Here is a 19657-nt window from a genome sequence, read left to right on the forward strand (position 1 = left end):
ATGTTTTGTATCTTTGTAGAGAAGTTTTTAGTAGAAGTTTTCAGGTTCTTAGACACCTATATATACACCTAGATCTCCTGCTATAGAGCTCTAAACGATGAAGTAGAACGGCACCCCCAGACCTCCTCAAATCCCCACAAAGTCTAGTAGAACATCTTCCCAGATGAATGCAGCAAATAGGAACTTAATGTGGATTAGGATGTTAAAAAAATGGTTCCATCCACTAGGGGATGGATTCAGGTTCACGTCCGTCAAATTCTAAAAGCAATCCCGCTGCACCAAAGAATTGAATATGTACTTGTGGTGTTTTGCAGGGAGCTACGCGATGAGGGACTTAGTGAGTAACCTGCCCAGCGGTCAGCAGCGTCCTGCCAAGAACCTGGAGGAGGACACGGTGGTGGCGGTGCTCAACACCATCCACGAGATAGTGACGGACAGCTCGGAGAACGCTCGCTCGCTCATCATGGCTCAGGCCATCGATAAACTGGTGTCCATCCACAGGACCAGGTATAATCTGTGTGAAACATCTTCCATTGTACACGTTTAACACGAAACGAGAAGAGCGACTCCAGACAACGGAGCGTGGACGTTGAATAGAGTTGTAAACGGCGGCGGTGGTGGCCGGCCATTTAAAGCTCCAGGGGTCCAGAAATGGATTTGAGTGAGTTATTGATTCCTGGCAAGATCAAATTCCTCCCCTTTGCTCTTCCTCCCTATGATCCCAATTCATACAAGCTCCTTTTTTTTCTCCTGTGGTGTTACTGCTTCCACGGCGGTACGTAGCCGGCAGGAAGCAGCGTGGCGCCACCAATACACACGCCAGCATGTTTCAGTAAATACGTTTTAGGTTGCAATTTGTGTCTAAGGCTTCGGTTACACCACGGTGCTGTACTTCTGCTCCACAGCCAGTCGGCTCGAGAGACCAAGGCTGCTTCGCACATCTTGCAGACGGTGTGGAGCTACAAAGAGCTGAGGAACACGCTGACCAAGGACGGCTGGAACAAGACACATTTTCAGGTGCGAGCACAGAGTGAGCAGAGATGACAAAGAGTGTAAAGCGAGTCTCTCTGTCTCCATCCAGCTCTTTTCTTTCATCTCGCTTATTTCCGAGCTCTGAGAGCCGTGTCCGGGGTACTTCAGAGCTTTTAGTGCGGATGAGCTCTGTTCCAGTCGCAATAAGACCAACTCGATAGTCTTGCACTAATAAGACGTGCACGCTCCTCTTTCTTCTGAAAGCATTACACGTTTTAGTATCATGGCTAAACAAACCAAATCAACCTGACGAAGAACGTGTCTCGCATCATTTTTAAAGCTTTCTGAATTTCACAGCCCACAACCACCGTGCCTCCGAAAGGCTCCAAGAGCAGCAAGTCAGGATACGATGACAGCACCCTCCCCCTGATGGACAAGAGCCAAGGTGAGTCCTGTAGACATGGTTATACTTAACTGCATGATTAGATGGTCTAAAGGTGGAACGTATCGGGTTCTCACAGGAACCACACCACAGATCTATAGTTCAGAAGAGAGAGAGTTACCTCAGGAACGTGAAAAATGATGAACAATAAGATCCAGAGGAAGGACATTTGAAATGATTAAAGCATATTGATGTGATGAGGCTGTAGATAAACAAGCTGCTTTCCCTGTAAATTCGAGTCTTGTTCTCACCGCACATGCTCAGTACAGACAGCTGCGGTTCGTCTGGAGTCTGGGTGATGCCTGAGCTCCAGGCATCTCATTAAAGGGAGGAGTCTTCACCGTGACAGCATTTTTCCTTTAGCGCGCTAAACCCCCCGGGAAAAAAAATCACAGCCCCATGTGCAAGCGTGTAAAGCTGCGACTCTCATTTCATCCTCAGCTTACTCCAATCAGCTTCACCTCTCTCAGTAACTACTGGCTGAGGATTATGAAATGTGTTGATGTTTTGTTGAGAAAAAAAAATCTAATGAAATCTGGCAGCTGGAAGCTGTACATGTAGTGAAGCGATAAAAGAAACAGAATTTGAATACTTTGCAGGCGACAGAGGCTGTGGCACGGGCGCTATGATACCTATGGATGAACTCGGTCCAGGTAAGACGGCATTTGCATGCTGCCCCCTACAAAAAAAACCCCAAAAAACTTATCAGTGCGTATTGAAAACCTCTAACAATTCATAATCATGTTCAATTTCCCATTTCATCCCAAAATTTTTTTTTTTTTTATCTAAAATGGGAATAATCATGACCCTTTTCACCATTTCCCTAATCGATTCAGAACTTAGGATGAGGTGATATCAGAAACTTACGAGACTAGTTTTGTAACATGCCAACAGATGGCAGCACACGGCAGCACTCACAGTCACAGGGAGCACCGACCTTCATAAGTCAGAGTGCCAAAATGACAGCATCGGGAGCTGTGCAACTGGCGCCTCACACGCGAGTCTCTCGCCGGACTTCCACAAGAACAAGATCTGGCTCGATGGTCAGCGTTTTGACACTTTTGCGGAGATCCGCAGAATCACAAAGGTGTTTGACATGCTTTGAAAAAGAAGACTTCCAGGACACGTTCCAGAAGCGGCAGGAACGCTGGGAGCGATGGATTCCTGTGCAAGGGGACTATTTTTAGAATGAGAGTGTGGAAACAGAGCTCGTCTCGAAACTTTTCGATACCACCTTGTGTGTATGTGTGTATATATATATATATATATATATATATATATATATATATATATATATATATATATATATATATATATATATAAAATGTGCGCATACTGTATATGCATATATACATATATTTATATATATTTTCCCCCCTTTTTTACGGCTCTAATGCTGTCGGTGAAATTCCTCTTTTTTTGAATGGGATTTCCGGTGGGCTCTGAGGCGTGCTTTTTTGCGCTGCGTACACAGAGCCTGTGTGCGCTGAGCAAACAGCTGCTAAAGCCATGGACATCTAACGTGATCCTGAGCATACATCGTTCTCATCTCTGAACCCATGACATTTCTACGCTATAAGTGTGTGTGTGTGTGTGTGTGTTTATGGACATGAGCACTCCGGACACACGCTGTCTTAAAAGCGTGTCCTGCAAGCGAGAAATTTAATTATGGGCTTCAGTTGGAGCTTTAGTTAGAGCTTCATTTCAGTAGGAGGGTAGAAGCTGGTGTCTAGTGTTATGGGCTGGTTGAAGCTTCAGGAGTTTGCTAACAGGAGTTTGAGGAGCATTAGTAGATCTGTTAGTAACTTCAGTAGACGTTTCTGTCCGATATCCTGGTGCTTCAGTAAGGTGAGTAGTAGCTTGAGGACAGGATGTAGATGTGGCAGGATGTTGAGTCTTAGGTGCTTCGTTCTTCGGCTGGGTAGTAACCGTTTTAGCGAGGTCAGCAGGAAGCGCCCGGGTGTCCTCAGTAGTGTCAGTAATGAGATCAGTCGCAGCGGAAGGTGTTAAATCTCTAAGAGGAAAGGACACCGACGGCTGCACAAGTAATAGTGGTGTGATGATGGCTGTGGAAGCTGACAGCAACACGGTAACAGTATAAACCCTTAGCGCGGCTCTCATTTTCACCCTCGCCGCTTCACGTCCCATGATGCCGTGCGGCTTCGGCGGGGCTGACTGACAGTAATTGGACAGAATGTGAGCTGGTCTTGTGCAACAGTGTAGAAATGTTGACGGAAGACAGAAAGAGGAGGAAGTGAAGGCGTCCCATTTCAGATGCTGGAGGAAAAAACTCTCAGACAATAAAAGACTGCGATGTGTATGGAATCACTGGCACGTCGTGCACGCGTCCCCGACACTCCCACCCCATCAAACACACCTTCATCCCTCCATCACTGATGCCGTCTTGCCTTCCTGTCTCCTTCCAGATGGTTATTCCACCATTGACCAAAGGGATAAAGAGTGCAAGTACAAAACCAGTGACGCCTCGTCCGATCTGACGGAGCACGAGCCTCTGAAGGTGAGATTCCACAGTCATCCGATTTTAAACGTCCGAATATTTCTGATGCAAATGTGTTTGTTTTTGTTCCGAGACGGCAGGATAAAAGACACACTGCTGTTTAAGCTTCTTTCCAGTGTTGCAATTAACGAGATATTTTGTCATTTTGAAGGGGAAAAAAATAGTGATCCTTTTGCTAGTGTGTGTGTGTGTGTGTGTGTGTGTGTGTGTGTGTGTGTGTGTGTACAGCCCACAGCGCTTTTGCTCTTATTTAAAGTTTTTTTATTTGCAAGCGGCAGATAATTGTGTGTGTGTGTGTGTGTGTGTGTGTGTGTGTGTGTGTGTGTGAGAGAGAGAGAGAGTGTGATTGCTGAGCTGGAGAGATCAGATCACAGACCTCAGATCTCCTACAACTCGACACTGCAGAACAATTTACACGTGCTTTCCGTGTGAGAAACGCGATTGATCAAAGAGCTCCACCGGAACACGGACCAGCATGAAGATCTCAGGGTTTAATCGGAACGATCAAACGCAACGAAAGCCTCAGATTCGTATAACCGACGCTTTTGAAATAAAGTGGGAAAGATACGTTTTTGAGTGAAATCTGTAGTACCGCTTCTAATGTACCGGTACCAGTCTGGAAGGTCAGGGGATCGAGTCCCAGTATCACCAAGCTGCCTATCTCTTGGGGACCTTGAGGGGACCAAGGCCCTTAACCCTTCATTCTCCAGGGGGCGCTGTATCCCCCGCTTCCTAACATCGCATGTACTGTAACGTACATGTGACAAGTAAAAACCCCTTTATCCTTTTTTTTTATATAGATACCTTCCCCACACACACCCTCCCGCTTCAACTCGAAAATTTTGTTTTGTCTGTTTGTTCTGTGCTTGTTTTGACTCGCATGTTATTTTGTTTGTTTTTAATAATGACTAACTCTCAGTATACTTGTCTCTCTCTCTCTCTCTCTCTCTTTTTTTTCTGTCTTTCTTTCTTTCTCTGATTGTGAAATGCATTTGGTCTTTGCTAATTATTATCATTTATCTTTTTTTTAACCCTGTATCTCCCGTTGCTGCAGAATGACACGAATAGGAAGCACTATATCCGGAGCAACAGGCCGACAGTGAGTCTTGTGGACGCTTGCGATGTCAAGCCTCAGCCTGTTGACTCCTGGGTGTAAATGCATGCATGGTAGGTCTTCCTCTGAGCGTCTCGCTTCACGGGATTGCAACAATTGTGTCTTTGGCCAGTCTACGTTGTCCAACAACCCCCCCGTCCCCTGTTTCACCCAGAGAGACGCCTGTGCACTCGAGCTCCATGAAAGAGTTATAGAATAAAGAGGGCTCTACAGAATTGTCTCTCTTGTCTCCAGTGTCCGTGTCAACTCGCTATTTGCTGTAATACTCTTCTGAGAAGATGTTTCACTGGATTTTGTAGAGTTCCTCTGGAGTGCAGAGTTCATTAGAAGGCCACTCAAGATCTTCCACACACTACCAACCCATGTAAAGTATATTTTCATGGAGCTGGCTTTGTCATGCTGGAGCGTGCATCTCCTAAAGCAAGGACCATGTTTGGAGAAGAACCACATATGGCTGTCAGATGTCCTGCTACTTTTGTCCATTTAGTGGCCCAGTGGTTTAAGAGAAAAGAACCACTGAATATAAAGAAAAGGCAGCAACGTGTCTCTCTGGGTTTTCAGGAACGCTTCACCTCACTCTCGCTTCCTTCACCGAGCGCACACACTCCATCCCATCACCTCATCCTGCTCGGTTTCAGGTGGCCTTCACCGCGGTGCCTTAACGGGAAACACGTGGGCTGATGCACCGTGGGTTCTTTCATATCTTCCTATCTTTCCGTAAAAGAAGGCGGGGCTTCACACAGGGGCGTCTCCTCACTTTCCTCTTTAAGCTCTAGGTGAAGACACATGAAGGCAGGTAAGTTCGCAGGTCCCAAGGATCCTGCAGTCGCGATTAACACGTTTATCAGCTTCCTGAAAATCATCCATCCTCTCATCCATGCTCTCATCCACTGCTCCATCAACTGGAAATATGATCATGTCACTCATGCTCCTGTAGCTGCTTTTCCACCAACACACACACACACACACACACACACACACGAAATCCCTGTGTCTCATTCTAGTCCTGAAGCTGTTCAGAATATAACATTTGGGAATTTCTTCTCCGTTTTTTTTTTACTTCTTTTTTGCGCTTTTCTCCTCCTCAGGCTTAGCCAGCGGTCAGCGCTACATCACAACCAGTCAAAGGATCTCACGAGACACGAGTCACCACTGCCATTTCCTCCACGATGTCGCCGACGTGGACTCATCAGCAAAGACACACACACACACACACACACACACACACACACACAGCGCATTCTTTCATTAGGCGAGATGAAATGAATCGAAACGGAATGACGGACTGCAGCAACACAGATACACATATACACACACACACACACACACACACAGGACAATTCTCACACACATGCATTCCCAGTGTGCGGCCAGGGTCCGAGCAGCACGACACCAACGCCATGGATGATGAAGGATGAGTGCAGCATGGAGAGAGAACGTGGTGATGTGGGCAGGAACATGTATGGAAAGGAAAAAGGGATTAAAAAAATGTAGTTTTTCTTTTCTTTTTGTCATTTCGATACAGATGTTGCCCTTTTTTTTTTTTTTTTTTTTTTTGGAAGAAAAAAAAGTCTGATTGATGGACGTCGTGTCGTGAGCAGAGACGAAGAGACGCTTGTCGCGCCATAGAAACCTCGCTCATTTCTTGTCCCCTGTTCCAAACCGCGGCCTTTCAGTCGTCCTCTGTGTCGCCGTCGTCAGCAGTGTTAAACAAGTGAATGTGCGCTAACGGGGTGTTCGCATCATCGCGTTCGCATCATCGCGTTCGCTAACAGGCTAGGTGGCGTTTTTATTGTTAGCAGGATTACAATTAGCATCCCAGGGTCGGGTTCTCGTGCGACCCCGGACGCCATCAGTGTTTTAAAGTGTTTTATATTTCTGTTGCTGTTGTGAAATGTATATTTGGAAAAAAAAAAAAGAAAGAACGCCAACACGAACTCCGTCTGCTGCTCGACATCTGTGAGTTTCACATCACAGTTTACCACACCCTCGTTGTAAAAATAAATACAAAATAAATAAATAATAAAAGCGGGGTGGATTGAAGGTGCAGATGAAGGCAGTGGAGGAACGCTCGTCCTGCTGCTCTGGCGAAGATCTCAGAGACGAGCCGAATGTCAGAAGTTGTAACTCGCTGTGTAACAGGTCGGCAGGTTAAAGGTTCGGACCCTGAGCCCTGAATCTCTTCTTCGTGGCAGAGATTGGACTGGATCGGATTCTGCTGTAAATGTGATGTAAATGTCCAACATTTCCACGCTGTAGAGGGAAAACTGAATGATGGATTACTAACAGGTGGGACGAGGGGGAAGAGAGTGTTTTGTTATGTTTTTTATTTTTTTCCCGGATCTGGCAAAGTTCTGATCTAGGGGGAGAAGGATTGATCTGATGGGGAAAAAGATGTACTCTGGTGGTAGACGGTGTGAGCTGATGATGGAGTGATCTGATTGAGTATTCTGGTGGTAGAAAGTCAGATCTAGTGGGAGAAGGTGTGAGCTGATGGAGTGATTTGGTGGTAGAAGGTGTAATCTAGAGGGAGAAGGTGTGATCGGATTGATCGATTTGATGGTAAAAGATGTGAACTGATTTAGAATTGAACTGAAGGTAGAAGATGCGATCTGGTGGGAGAACGAGGTAGAATGTGTGATTTGATGGTGCGATCTGATGTAGGAGTGATCTGGAGGTTAAAGGTGTGACCTGGAGATTGGAGATGCGACCTGGTGAGGTCACGTGATCTTCTGAAGCAAGCAGCATGCACCTGGCGTATCCCTCCTCATCACGTGACACGTTTGCAGTGTTTTTTTTCCTTCCATTTAGATTTTTTTTTAAATAGTGTAATAACCGAGACGTCTAACACCAAGAAACAGCGACGAGGTTGTCAGTAGCGTTCTGTATTAACATTTTTGTCGAGTTTTTGGAAGACGAACCGAACTACGTAAATCCTCCTCCTCATCCAGACTGCCTTGCTTTCTTTCTTTCTTTCCTTCTTTCTTTCTTTTCATTCTCTCGCAGTACACAACCAAAGGACTCGGGGATTGTATATTCCGAAGTTGGCTCTTCGAGCGCGAATATGATTGTATATTTACAGGAAAGGGCGGAATATTGGGAAACGAGACCTACCTTTGTAGATATCACACACACACACACACACACACACACACACACGGTAAATGTACAACTCGGTAGCAAACGTGTTTGTAACTATCATATGTGCCTTAACCCTTCTCTGTGTTAGATCGAGAATAACTGTGTTTTCTATTAAGCTATTTGTTGTTCCCTCTCTCTCTCTCTCTCTCTCTCTCTCTCTCTCTCTCTTTTCTCTCTCTCCATGTCCTCAGTGTAGTCTAAACTGGTGGTGGATTTGATTCTTTTTTTTTCCCGTTTGTTGCCTTGTGTTCCACATTGTACTCTGTAGACACACTAAGCGGGGTGGAGGACGTAGAGGAGGACGTCGCTCATGCTTTCGTAGTGCTCGATGCCACGATGCTCCAGAATGTATTCCGTACATTGTACTAATCCCCCCCTGAGCGGGAACACAGCACTTGTTAGAATCCAGCGGAGATTTGTAGGGTATCACTTTGGTGTGTTTTCAAATAAATCATGCCTGGAGAAAAATCGTGTTTTTGTCTGCTGTGTAGCGCTTTTATTTGCTTCTTCTCGACCGTATACAAAAGGTTGATATTTGTCGTGTGCTGCCGTGATGCCGCAGTGTCACAGCGCCGAATGAGCCTCGGTCAGAGTGTGTGCCGCCCCGGAGATGGCCTGCGTGACGATGGACAGATGTTTGTGCGCTTGAGCCCAGTCCTGCTTCAGGCCGCTCTTCGTCGCTTTCGCCACCGCGTCTGCCACACCTGGAAACGTGGCCACACTCGAGGAGCGCGACGCCCAGATCACATGCCTGCGGGAGACACGGCGACGTTTTACACTCATCTCACGTCATCACAACCCCAAGGCGTGAAGTTCTGCACCACGTGCTCTATTACAAGTGTTTAGCTACACATCTGCACAGTGGTGTTTTACAAGTGCTCGATTTCAATGTAAGAGCATACATCTGCATAATGTGGTGTATTACTGGTGCTTAGTTTCACTAATAAAATGCACATCTGTACAATGTGCTGTGTTCCGTTTTAATGAGTGCACATCTGCACAATCTGTTATTATTATTATTTTTTTGTTCGTTGTTTTTATTCACTATTATAATTCACATCTGTACATTTTTGTGTTTATAGACGTTTGGTTTGACTATCAGAGTGCACATCTGTACAATGTTTTGTTTTCAGGTGTTTAGTCTCTCTCTGAGTGCACATCTGCACAGTGGTGTATTACAAGTGTTAAGTTTCACTATTAAAATATACATTTGTACAGTGTGCCGTTTCACATGTCTTCAAATTCAATGCAAGAGTGCACATCTGTACAATGCTTTAACTCACGTGTACTTAGTTTTACTTTTAAATTCCAAATCTGCCACAGTGTGGTGTTTTACAGATGTTTGGTTTCTCTATAAGAGCGCACATCTGTACAATGTGCTGTTTTTTAGGTGTTTGGTTACACTGTAAGAATGCACAACTGTACAATGTGGTGTATTACAGATGTTTGGTTTAACTATTACAGGTGCTTAGTTTCACTATAAATTTGCACTTCTGTACAATGTGCTTTGTTACAGATGTTTGGTTTCACCATAAGAACGTGCATCTGTACAATGGTGTATTTCAGGTGTTCAGCTTTAATAAGTGCACATCTGCACAGTTTGGTGTTTTATAGGTGTTTGGTTTAACTATAAGAACGCACATCTGTACAGTGTGTTGTTTTACCTGGCTTCAATTGACATGCAAGAGTGCACATCTGTACAATGTTGTGTATTAAATGTACTTAGTTGCACTATTAATTTGCACATCTGCACATTTCGGTGTTTTATAGGTGTTTGGTTTCACTGTAAGAGAGCACATCTGTACAGTGTGGTGTTTTACAGGAGTTTGGTTGAACTAACATGCATAATGATAATTTACAGGTGTGCAGTTTCCTTGTAAGAATGCACATCTGTTGGTTTCATTATACGAATGCACATCTGCACAATGTGGTGTATCACAGGTGTTTGGTTTAGCTATAAGAGGGCACATCTGCATCATTTTATTTATTTATTTTTTTAAATGTGTGCAGTTTCAATGTAAGAGCTGTGCGTGTGTGTGTGTGTGTGTGTGTGTGTGTGTTTCATTTTTTAAGTTCAGTTTCACTAAGAGTAGAGAGTAACATCTGTACAGTGTGCTGTTTTACAGATGTTCAGTTTCACTGTGAGTGCACATCTTAACATCCCTACAGTAAATGATGATAAATATGATTATTAAATGTTGTAAGGTGAGTCCAATATGATTCCAGTCTAATTCTGGATCATGATTGATCAGCAGCTCTGATTTCAAAATATATTTAAAAAAGGTTTTAAGATCTTTATGTAACATTTATGGAGTCGCCAGTGTTGACACAGCACCATATTGTAGATTGTTTTTCTATAACATTACAAGACTTACTGTGTTTCATGTGTAAACACAAACGGTCTCTGTAACCACTACCTGAATGCGTATTTGTCAGGGAAGGCGAGCGGGTTCAGGAAGGCTCGGTCCAACAGCATGAGCTGGTCATTGATCCTGCGAGCTTTCAGCGGCCTGGCAAACAACAATGGTGTGTATCTTTCTTTATCTGTGTTAATAACATCTACACAATGCTTCAGTCCTCCAGCACAAATCATTCTGACTTACGAGTTGTTCAAAACGTCAGAACTGCTGATAATCTTCTCCAGACTCTGTGCTGCAGCCTGAAAAGACTTCACTGCTTCCTTCAAAGAATCTAGAACAAGATTCAAAGAGGTGTTATGTTAAGTTACAGCAAGTAGGGATTTCCCAGTCCCAGAATCCACTTTTGCTGGACAGTATGATTACTTGCAGTTTTTTAAGATCAGGTGATTACGTGGTGGTATCAAAATTATTTGAGGTGTTCTAACTCTCTTTTACCAAATGTCTTCCTCAGATGCTTTAAAAGCCTGGCAGTAGAACTTGCTATTGACAGTCTGGTCCCTGGAGATAAATGTTAAAGACTATGAGCATGCACTCGGTTGGTGCTCCCTGTGACTGTACATGCAGATTTGTGCTGCCATCTGTTGGCATGTTACAAAACTAGTCTCTAAACATTTTGATACCACCTCCTATATGATTTAATCCTGTACCCATGGAGATGCCATTATTCTTCAGTTCAGCTTCGAAGTTCTGCACCGAAACGTTGAGGTACTGCTCGAGTGTCTCGGCGTAGTCGCTGCATTTAAACGGGAGCAGAATGCTGTCGGCCAGTCGCAGCAGGACGTTCCCCGCTGTCCTCGCTACCGTCTGGTGACTCGTGAAGCCTTCATCGAAAGAAATGTAACCTCATGAGGCAGGGGGGAGCATAAAGGAGTGCACTGAAAAGCTAAAAAGCACACCTGGGTCAATGAATCTGTTCACGTAGTCAAAGGTGTCGTAGGCCGTGTGGTACGCAGGGTAGATCCGTGCACTGGTTTTGCTCTGCAAAAGCAACAAGAAGCAGCTTTATTGTCAATGATCAGTTTTAACCCTAGGAAGAACTACTTCCTGCTCCATTTCTCACTTCAGCATCAAAGGACGTGTCGTGTTCGGTTAGACACTCAAGCATCTCAGCAAATCACTTTGATCAACGCCACAGGAGGTGAAAAATACCTGAAGGCAGCAGAAGTGCAGATCACACTCAAGCAAAGGTAAAGAAACATTCAGGAAGCCACTGATTGGTGAGCCAGAATTAATCCAGGTTTTTTTTTTATTAGATTTTCTAGGGGGGTTGAGATCAAGAGGCGTCTGACCCGGTCGTAGGTGTAGGCGATGTCCATCGAGGATATTCCCAGGTAATGCATAAATGCAGCATAGTCACTTCCTGCTCCTGTCAGGTATCCCATACTGCCCAAACACCAAACAGTAATCAACACGCAGAACACCGGCTATAATTCACCATCACCTTGTAAGAACAGAATTGCACATACTTGGGGATGACTCCGTACGTGGGACTCGTCCGGTTTGAATGTTTCATCCAGTTACTGTAGACGGATATACTTTCCGGTCCAGGTATCTTCACCTGATTATAACGTGTCAAATCGGACTAGTCATATTTATCAGTCAGAGATGTATTACATGTGTTGAGGTGCTTGGACCCCTGTGTCTCACCTGTTTGGAGGCAGTAAAGATGACGTCTTGCGCTACGGGGCTGGCTGAGGCTCTCAGGGTGGCGTTTGCTGTGAAAGAGGAACAGGACACGATGAGACACCACCGCACATTCCTCACTGCTATTTTCTCTTACTGACCTCTGCCAATCCCGATTGTGACATTTCAAATCAACCCTTCAGAGATTCAATACCAGCGTTTATTAGTGACAGTTAGTTACCGAACACGGCGATATCCACATTGATATAAGCCACTGTTCTCTGGCTCAGTTTGCTTATGTACTCCTGATAAAAGTAAAAACAGAAAGAGATTCTTTTGGTGAAATGTGAACCAGGTAAACCAGGAAGCATTAAAATAATTACTAAGAAAACATTTCCCGTAACCCAAAATATGCCCTTTACTCTCACCTCAGCGTATTCGGCAGATCCGATCAGACCGAATTCCTCGGCCCCCCAGCTGCCGAAGATCAGCGTTCGCCGAGGCCTCCATTTTCCTTTTAGGAACAAAGAACATCTGAGATTGTCCTCTTACATGTGAGCACAACTGTACCTTATAGCAGCTCTCAAGCCTTAATCAGGATAATCCTGACTTACTTACCTTTAAAGATTTATTTTATTACTTCATTACAAATGAATTAGGAAGTGCATGAGATCTTCCTCAAGCACGACCACAGAAACATCTGTGATTGGTTAGAGTCACTTTAATTTCCAGGGAAGCTGGTGTATGCCCCTTTCACTTAGAGAGGACAGCCAGTTATGTTTTCTGGGACTTCATGGCATTGGATGGTTGTGCTTTTTTACCTGTCTTGACCTTTTGGCCCAGGATTCTGGTGATCTCCAGCATGACAGCTGTCCCACTGCTGGGGTCAATGGCACCGTGAACCCAACTGTCTCTGTGGTTCCCATAGATCACGTACCTATCTTAAAACACACACAATAGCGATTAGAAGCAAAACTGAACAAGGACATTTTGTCTGTATAGATAGTTCCAAGCTTACCAGGCTCTACACTGCCCCAGATCACTCCCATTACATTCGCAGAGTCGTTTAATCCTGCCTTGTTGTACACATCCAGCTTCACATCACTGGAGAACAGAATCACAAACAAAACTTAGATTTTTATCCCCCAACTACGAGTCCTACTATGCATTGATCATCTAAAGATCTTCAGAAAATCACTTCCTGGTGTTTGTGGTGATGTCTACATGGCCTGGCTTCTGTACATTTTTTAAATTATTTATGATAAGTTCTCATTGCAGTGATGTAATTATAGTAGTATTTTTTGCAATAAAAAGGAAAAGGAACTGAACACTGAAGACCCTGGCCTTAAGCTATTTGCAGTACAACAACCAAAGGGGATGGTACAATTTGTAATCAAAGTAAAGAAGCTCTGGAGAAGAGCAGAAGGAACATATTCCATCCATATCATTCAGTTATGAGTAAGCAAAGACAATCCAGTGTTTTACTTTCCCACACTGAATGAATGTGTAATCAATGGTGTAATTAAAACACCTTCCTGATATCAAATTCACCTTCATTACTGTGTGATATGAGGACACTTGACTGGCAGTTATCTGTTACATGGCAGTCTGTCTGCGAGCCTATTACTCAGATAAGGAGTGTGAAGTGAAGGTTACGGACGAGAAGCATACAATTTTAAAACGTTTAAGAGCTCGCTCCGCCAAAACAACCTGACCGATTTGACATCACTCTTCAAAAATCAGGTGTTAAGGTTCAATTTGATGCCCTCGTTGGTGTTCCCTCTCGCAAGAACTCTTGCATAATTCTGATTATGTAAAGCCAGTAAAAACCTACCAGTCTTGAAAACGAGATGCGTTTTTGAATCCCGGCCCACCGAAGTTGTACTTGCAAGGAAATGATCCCTGCCAGGATTCAGGAGCCTCAGATCCGGTGAGCTCACTGTCACAATCATCACAAATGTTCAGTGGTTAGCGTGCACATCTGTACATTCTCTTCGGTCGTAATATGCTTGAGACATATTAGCTAACGGTTCTCCACTCACCATATTAGCATTTGAGCATCTTCAAAGCCTATTGGCTGCATGGGAATGGGCGAAACCCCGGTGATGTCCTTCTCTTCGATTCTGTACGTGTCCTCTGGAATTGGGATTTTTTTTTTTTGAGTAAATATTAGAACGCTAATAGAGTATGTGTTATGTCTGTGGGTTACTTGTGGTTACTTTTGGCAGCCAGGTACGGGGTAAGCTGATCTCCGAAGTTTGTTTTAAAACTTCCTCTCTCGACCCCTGAGGGCGGGAGGTACCACGAGTGGGGGTATGTTTCATTTACGTCGGACATCTTTCCGTCGTTGATGTCATGGGGGTCTGTGTAGACGAGCACCCCGACAACGCCGAATGGGGCAGCGTTGATGCCCTGTGCAGGAGACAGGACAAGTAAAAAAAAACGGCCGTAAACACACGTCCTACTTCCAAGAAGATCCTAGCTACAACCTCAACTACCACATACTGACGATAAAGTCAAGGGAATTCCCCTTCAAACAATCCAATGTACTGAATCATATGGATAAAATGTGTTGATGTGGTTTGTGCTTACTTTGTCAACCCTTCCCGCTCCTCCGTATCTGACAATGGCGATCGTTCCAATCAAGCCGCCCAGGGTTTTATTCAAAAGCTCGTAGTCGCTCACTTTCCCCTGGTTGGCATACACCAGCTTTCCCTGTACAGCATATTAAATATGTTTTGTGATTAAATGTTCAGCATTGATGCTGCAACTGAGGTGTGGGGCCCGTGATGGCCTCAAAGGTCAGCAGATAAATCGTTCCTTATCGTCCTGCGATCTGTTACTCAGGGAGCGTGGAGTGAAAGTTTCTGAGAAAGCTGGCTCAGTAGAGATAAGATAAATCTGGAGTGACCTCGGGAAGTAAAAACGAAACGTCTTTTTATGACTGCTTATAAAAAGATGCACGAAGGTTGGTTGTGTTTCCTCAGACGTACCGGGGGTCACATGTAGTGTGTTTTAATCAAGAGGTTCACAAAACAAATGAACGTTATACCCTTGAAAACACACTCATCACATATGGGAGGGGGATTCTGACCCACAAGAGTTAAACATATACAGGGAGTGCAGAATTATTAGGCAAATGAGTATTTTGACCACATCATCCTCGTTATGCATGTTGTCTTACTCCAAGCTGTATAGGCTGGAAAGCCTACTACCAATTAAGCATATTAGGTGATGTGCATCTCTGTAATGAGAAGGGGTGTGGTCTAATGACATCAACACCCTATATCAGGTGTGCATAATTATTAGGCAACTTCCTTTCCTTTGGCAAAATGGGTCAAAAGAAGGACTTGACAGGCTCAGAAAAGTCAAAAATAGTGAGATATATTGCAGAGGGATGCAGCAGTCTTAAAATAGCCAAGCTTCTGAAGCGTGATCATCGAACAATCAAGCGTTTCATTCAAAATAGTCGACAGGGTCGCAAGAAGCGTGTGGAAAAACCAAGGCGCAAAATAACTGCCCGTGAACTGAGAAAAGTCAAGCGTGCAGCTGCCAAGATGCCACTTGCCACCAGTTTGGCCATATTTCAGAGCTGCAACATCACTGGGTGCCCAAAAGCACAAGGTGTGCAATACTCAGAGACATGGCCAAGGTAAGAAAGGCAGAAAGTCGACCACCACTGAACAAGACACACAAGCTGAAACGTCAAGACTGGGCCAAGAAATATCTCAAGACTGATTTTCTAAGGTTTTATGGACTGATGAAATGAGAGTGAGTCTTGATGGGCCAGATGGATGGGCCCGTGGCTGGATTGGTAAAGGGCAGAGAGCTCCAGTCCGACTCAGGCGCCAGCAAGGTGGAGGTGGAGTACTGGTTTGGGCTGGTATCATCAAAGATGAGCTTGTGGGGCCTTTTCGGGTTGAGGATGGAGTCAAGCTGAACTCCCAGTCCTACTGCCAGTTTCTGGAAGACACCTTCTTCAAGCAGTGGTACAGGAAGAAGTCTGCATCCTTCAAGAAAAACATGATTTTCATGCAGGACAATGCTCCATCACACCGTCCAAGTACTCCACAGCGTGGCTGGCAAGAAAGGGTATAAAGAAGAAAATCTAATGATATGGCCTCCTTGTTCACCTGATCTGAACCCCATTGAGAACCTGTGGTCCATCATCAAATGTCGATTTACAAGGAGGAAAACAGTACACCTCTCTGAACAGTGTCTGGGAGGCTGTGGTTGCTGCTGCACGCAATGTTGATGGTGAACAGATCAAAACACTGACAGAATCCATGGATGGCAGGCTTTTGAGTGTCCTTGCAAAGAAAGGTGGCTATATTGGTCACTGATTTGTTTTGTTTGGTTTTGAATGTCAGAAATGTATATTTGTGAATGTTGAGATGTTATATTGGTTTCACTGGTAAAAATAAATAATTGAAATGGGTATGAATTTGTTTTTTGTTAAGTTGCCTAATAATTATGCACAGTAATAGTCACCTGCACACACAGATATCCCCCTAAAATAGCTAAAACTAAAAACTACTTCCAAAAATATTCAGCTTTGATATTAATGAGTTTTTTGTGTTCATTGAGAACATGGTTGTTGTTCAAATTAAATCCTCAAATAAAATTAATCCTCAAAAATACAACTTGCCTAATAATTCTGCACTCCCTGTAAACATAGCTCTAACTCGTCCTTACAGCTGCTATAGCGTAAGTGATAATGAACTTGTTTCATGGCTGTTGAACCACATGGGTCAAAAGTACAACGCAGGTGAAAGCAAATTAGGCTGAAGTGGATTGAAAGAGGCACCTTGACGTTTCCCGCCGGTCCAAATGCGGCGTACGGCTGCACCACTTCCGGGTCGTCCTGCTCCGAAAAGTAGGTTTTCTCCTTTTCCCGTATGTAGTACAACACGTCAGAACCTCTCACTGAAACATAAGGACAGTATCAATACACACGTGTGTGAGCGAGAACAGAAAGTCAACTCTCAGATCCTCAGTCCAGTTTTAAGATCATAGTGATTCAGCATCTTCTCCTATTAGCACCTCCCTGTCTGTTACAGTGTGCTTTATTATACTGTATGTGTCCTGCTATAGAACATCTACACCATCAACATCTACACTGCTGCAATCATTTAATAGCTAGAACTTAGAGCAGCATCAGCATCTGAGGAACTCGGGCTCCATCAACCACCATCAGCTTCATCTCTCTCTCTCTCTCTCTCTCTCTCTCTTACTCACAGTCTACTTCTTTATTTCTCTCACTTTCTTTTGCTCTTTCTTTCTTTGTCTCTGTGTCTGTCTCTGTTGCCCCTCTCTCTCTCTCTATCTATCTGTTTTCTCATCTGTAAGATGTCAGAAATAAAGAAAAAGAAATCCTGTATGATTGAGCTTGTTAAACTCTTGTTGCCATGGTTACACTGTTTCTCTTATTTTTGATGGCTCTTTCTCTCTTTTTTCTCGTCTTTTTCAAATTCGAGTTCAGATATGTTTTATAATCGTGACTGGGGGATACCACGATGTTGCCAAAGCATTTATTAGTCCTCTAAAAGGTTAGAATAAATAATTGGAAAAGGGTAAATGAATCTCTCTCTCTCTAGTTATTTTTATCACCGTTTAGATATAAAGGGCAATAAAACCCAGTATGATTGAAAGTTTGTAAATCCCTTGTTGCCGTGGTTACTGCATAACCGTGTTATTGCATTTATAGTCTATAAAAGTGATCATGTTGACTGATAGCTGATGTCTCTGGATGATGTTGTATTCTGTCGGATTTCTCAATCTCATGTCCATCACAGAACTTTTTACGATCACAGCAGTGTGCTTTATGTTACATCCCACAACCCATGATTAACCCCTTCACTGCACACTGATGGAACTTTTCATCAGATGGTGTAATTTTCTGCAACGGCGTTTTGAGAACTAGATCGCAGCTGCTATAGCGTAAGTGAAAAGGGGAGTATCTCCATGTGACGCTGATTCTTTTCCTGTAACAGCATCAAGTTATCAAGAGTTTTCCCTCCCTACAGAGTTCCAAGAGCAGGATGCGAGGATTAGCATCGCTTCTGAGATCTCCCGAGACTCCACTCACCCACAGTGACGTTATTAGGCTTGGTTTTATCTGGGAAGGACAGATAGACGGTGTAATCCTCCCTCCATGCAGCGTCCAAACCCGTGTCTTTGTCCCGCCAGCGCTTCAGCATGAATTCGACCGTGGCTTCATCTCCAGCTGTCGTGGCCATGTGAGGAACACGGGTCAAGATCCTGCAGGAGGAAAGGGGACACACTTGTACACACTTCTGTCCACTGCACTAAGCTTCATCTACAGTATGCGACTCATTTCACATTTATGGCATTTCTCTAAAGCTCTTATCCAGAGACAATACTATTATCTTATTTTTGCAACTTAGCAGTGGAGGTTTAAGGGCTTTGCTCAAGGGCCCAGCGATCTCAGCTTGATGGTGCTGGGATTTGAACTCACAATCTTCTGATCAGAAGTCCAACATCTGAGCTACCACCTCCCTCGTGAAGGGAAAAAGAACCCTTAGAGAAATCTCTCGAATAAGAAAGAGTTTACCAGGATATCTGTGGAAAAGAAAACGCTTTCAGAATGCCTGATCTCACCATTCAGTACCTCTTCTGAATACAAATAAAGATGTAGAGCTAATGCTAGCTAAGCTAATGTTAGCCTAGCATAACCGGCTCGGGCCACTGTAGTTACTAGAACTTCTAAACATTCTTTCTTTCCTTGGAAATCCCTAATGCTTAATGCTTGTGGTCTTTTCTTATTTCTGTATTTTGAAGAAAAAAAAACTATTATTTCATGTTATTTATATGCACTTCATTTCTGTTTCAACTCACTCGAGGTTGTCTTTAATCTGCATGCTGTCCACCTGAGCGATAAAGTCCTCAATGAAGTTCTCGTCCACATCCTGAGCCACCTGCTGGACCCACTCGGGTAACGGGGTCGAGTTCTTCTGTTCGATCCCGAAGTGTCCGATCAGGATCCCGACGGTGAAGACGGCCGCTCCAGCCAGAGCAAACAGCAGCAACTTTTTCAGCATGGTGGAGTTCTCTCTAATCACTGATCTCACAGCTCCTTCAGCATCTACACTGAACTGTAATCTACCAATTCTCTAAACCTACTACAGTGCTGCAGGAGTGTGACGTATCGGGACGTCAGATTATGGCCTGGTGCTCAAGGCTGGGTTCTTCTCCGAGAAAAGGGTCAGAAGGTCCATCACGGAGATGAACACAAGTTCAGATAAGATGCATCATCTCTAACCATAAAGTTTACTGATTAATGAGTTTGTGGACATTCAAGTTGGACTTTATCCCTCCAAAAAAAAAAAAAACCCACAGGAATATCAGTTTATGATCAAATGGTAAATATACACCACACTTCCTCACTGTGGAGCTTCTACACAACA

At 44.1% G+C, this 19657-nt stretch overlaps 2 protein-coding genes across 14 annotated transcripts in view; one reads left to right on the forward strand and one right to left on the reverse strand.

The window, feature by feature from the left end:
- The window catches only part of arvcfb (ARVCF delta catenin family member b), a 111209-nt gene extending 104649 nt beyond the window's left edge, over window positions 1–6560 (forward strand). For 9 of the 12 annotated variants that reach the window (XM_046841262.1, XM_046841260.1, XM_046841261.1 and 6 more), the window contains 7 exons: window positions 315–507; window positions 906–1017; window positions 1330–1417; window positions 2014–2067; window positions 3841–3932; window positions 4987–5099; window positions 6135–6560. In XM_046841262.1, coding sequence (XP_046697218.1) covers window positions 315–507; window positions 906–1017; window positions 1330–1417; window positions 2014–2067; window positions 3841–3932; window positions 4987–5088 — 641 coding nt within the window. In that variant the 3' untranslated portion in view covers window positions 5089–5099; window positions 6135–6560. The remainder of the gene's footprint in view (window positions 1–314; window positions 508–905; window positions 1018–1329; window positions 1418–2013; window positions 2068–3840; window positions 3933–4986; window positions 5100–6134) is intronic. The other 3 variants (XM_046841256.1, XM_046841254.1, XM_046841257.1) reach the window with 3 other exon arrangements.
- Window positions 6561–8657: 2097 nt separating this feature from the next.
- naaladl1 (N-acetylated alpha-linked acidic dipeptidase like 1) lies at window positions 8658–19530 on the reverse strand. 2 transcript variants are annotated; one of them, XM_046841266.1, is made up of 19 exons: window positions 19089–19530; window positions 18319–18491; window positions 17038–17156; window positions 14823–14945; window positions 14450–14642; window positions 14273–14366; window positions 14065–14169; window positions 13249–13334; window positions 13052–13171; window positions 12659–12744; window positions 12472–12535; window positions 12255–12322; window positions 12074–12165; window positions 11897–11990; window positions 11504–11585; window positions 11255–11428; window positions 10791–10878; window positions 10605–10697; window positions 8658–8938 (listed from the first exon to the last, which is right to left on the reverse strand). In XM_046841266.1, exons 1-19 carry the CDS (start codon window positions 19289–19291, stop codon window positions 8752–8754), a joined length of 2244 nt encoding a protein of 747 aa, XP_046697222.1. In that variant the 5' UTR covers window positions 19292–19530; the 3' UTR covers window positions 8658–8751. The 2 variants fall into 2 exon arrangements, with proteins under 2 accessions (XP_046697222.1, XP_046697223.1); XM_046841267.1 differs by lacking the exon at window positions 19089–19530 and adding an exon at window positions 18709–18952.
- Between the last annotated feature and the right edge of the window lie 127 nt (window positions 19531–19657).

This window comes from Silurus meridionalis, chromosome 27, assembly GCF_014805685.1.
Source record: "Silurus meridionalis isolate SWU-2019-XX chromosome 27, ASM1480568v1, whole genome shotgun sequence".
Taxonomy (NCBI): Eukaryota; Metazoa; Chordata; class Actinopteri; order Siluriformes; family Siluridae; genus Silurus; species Silurus meridionalis.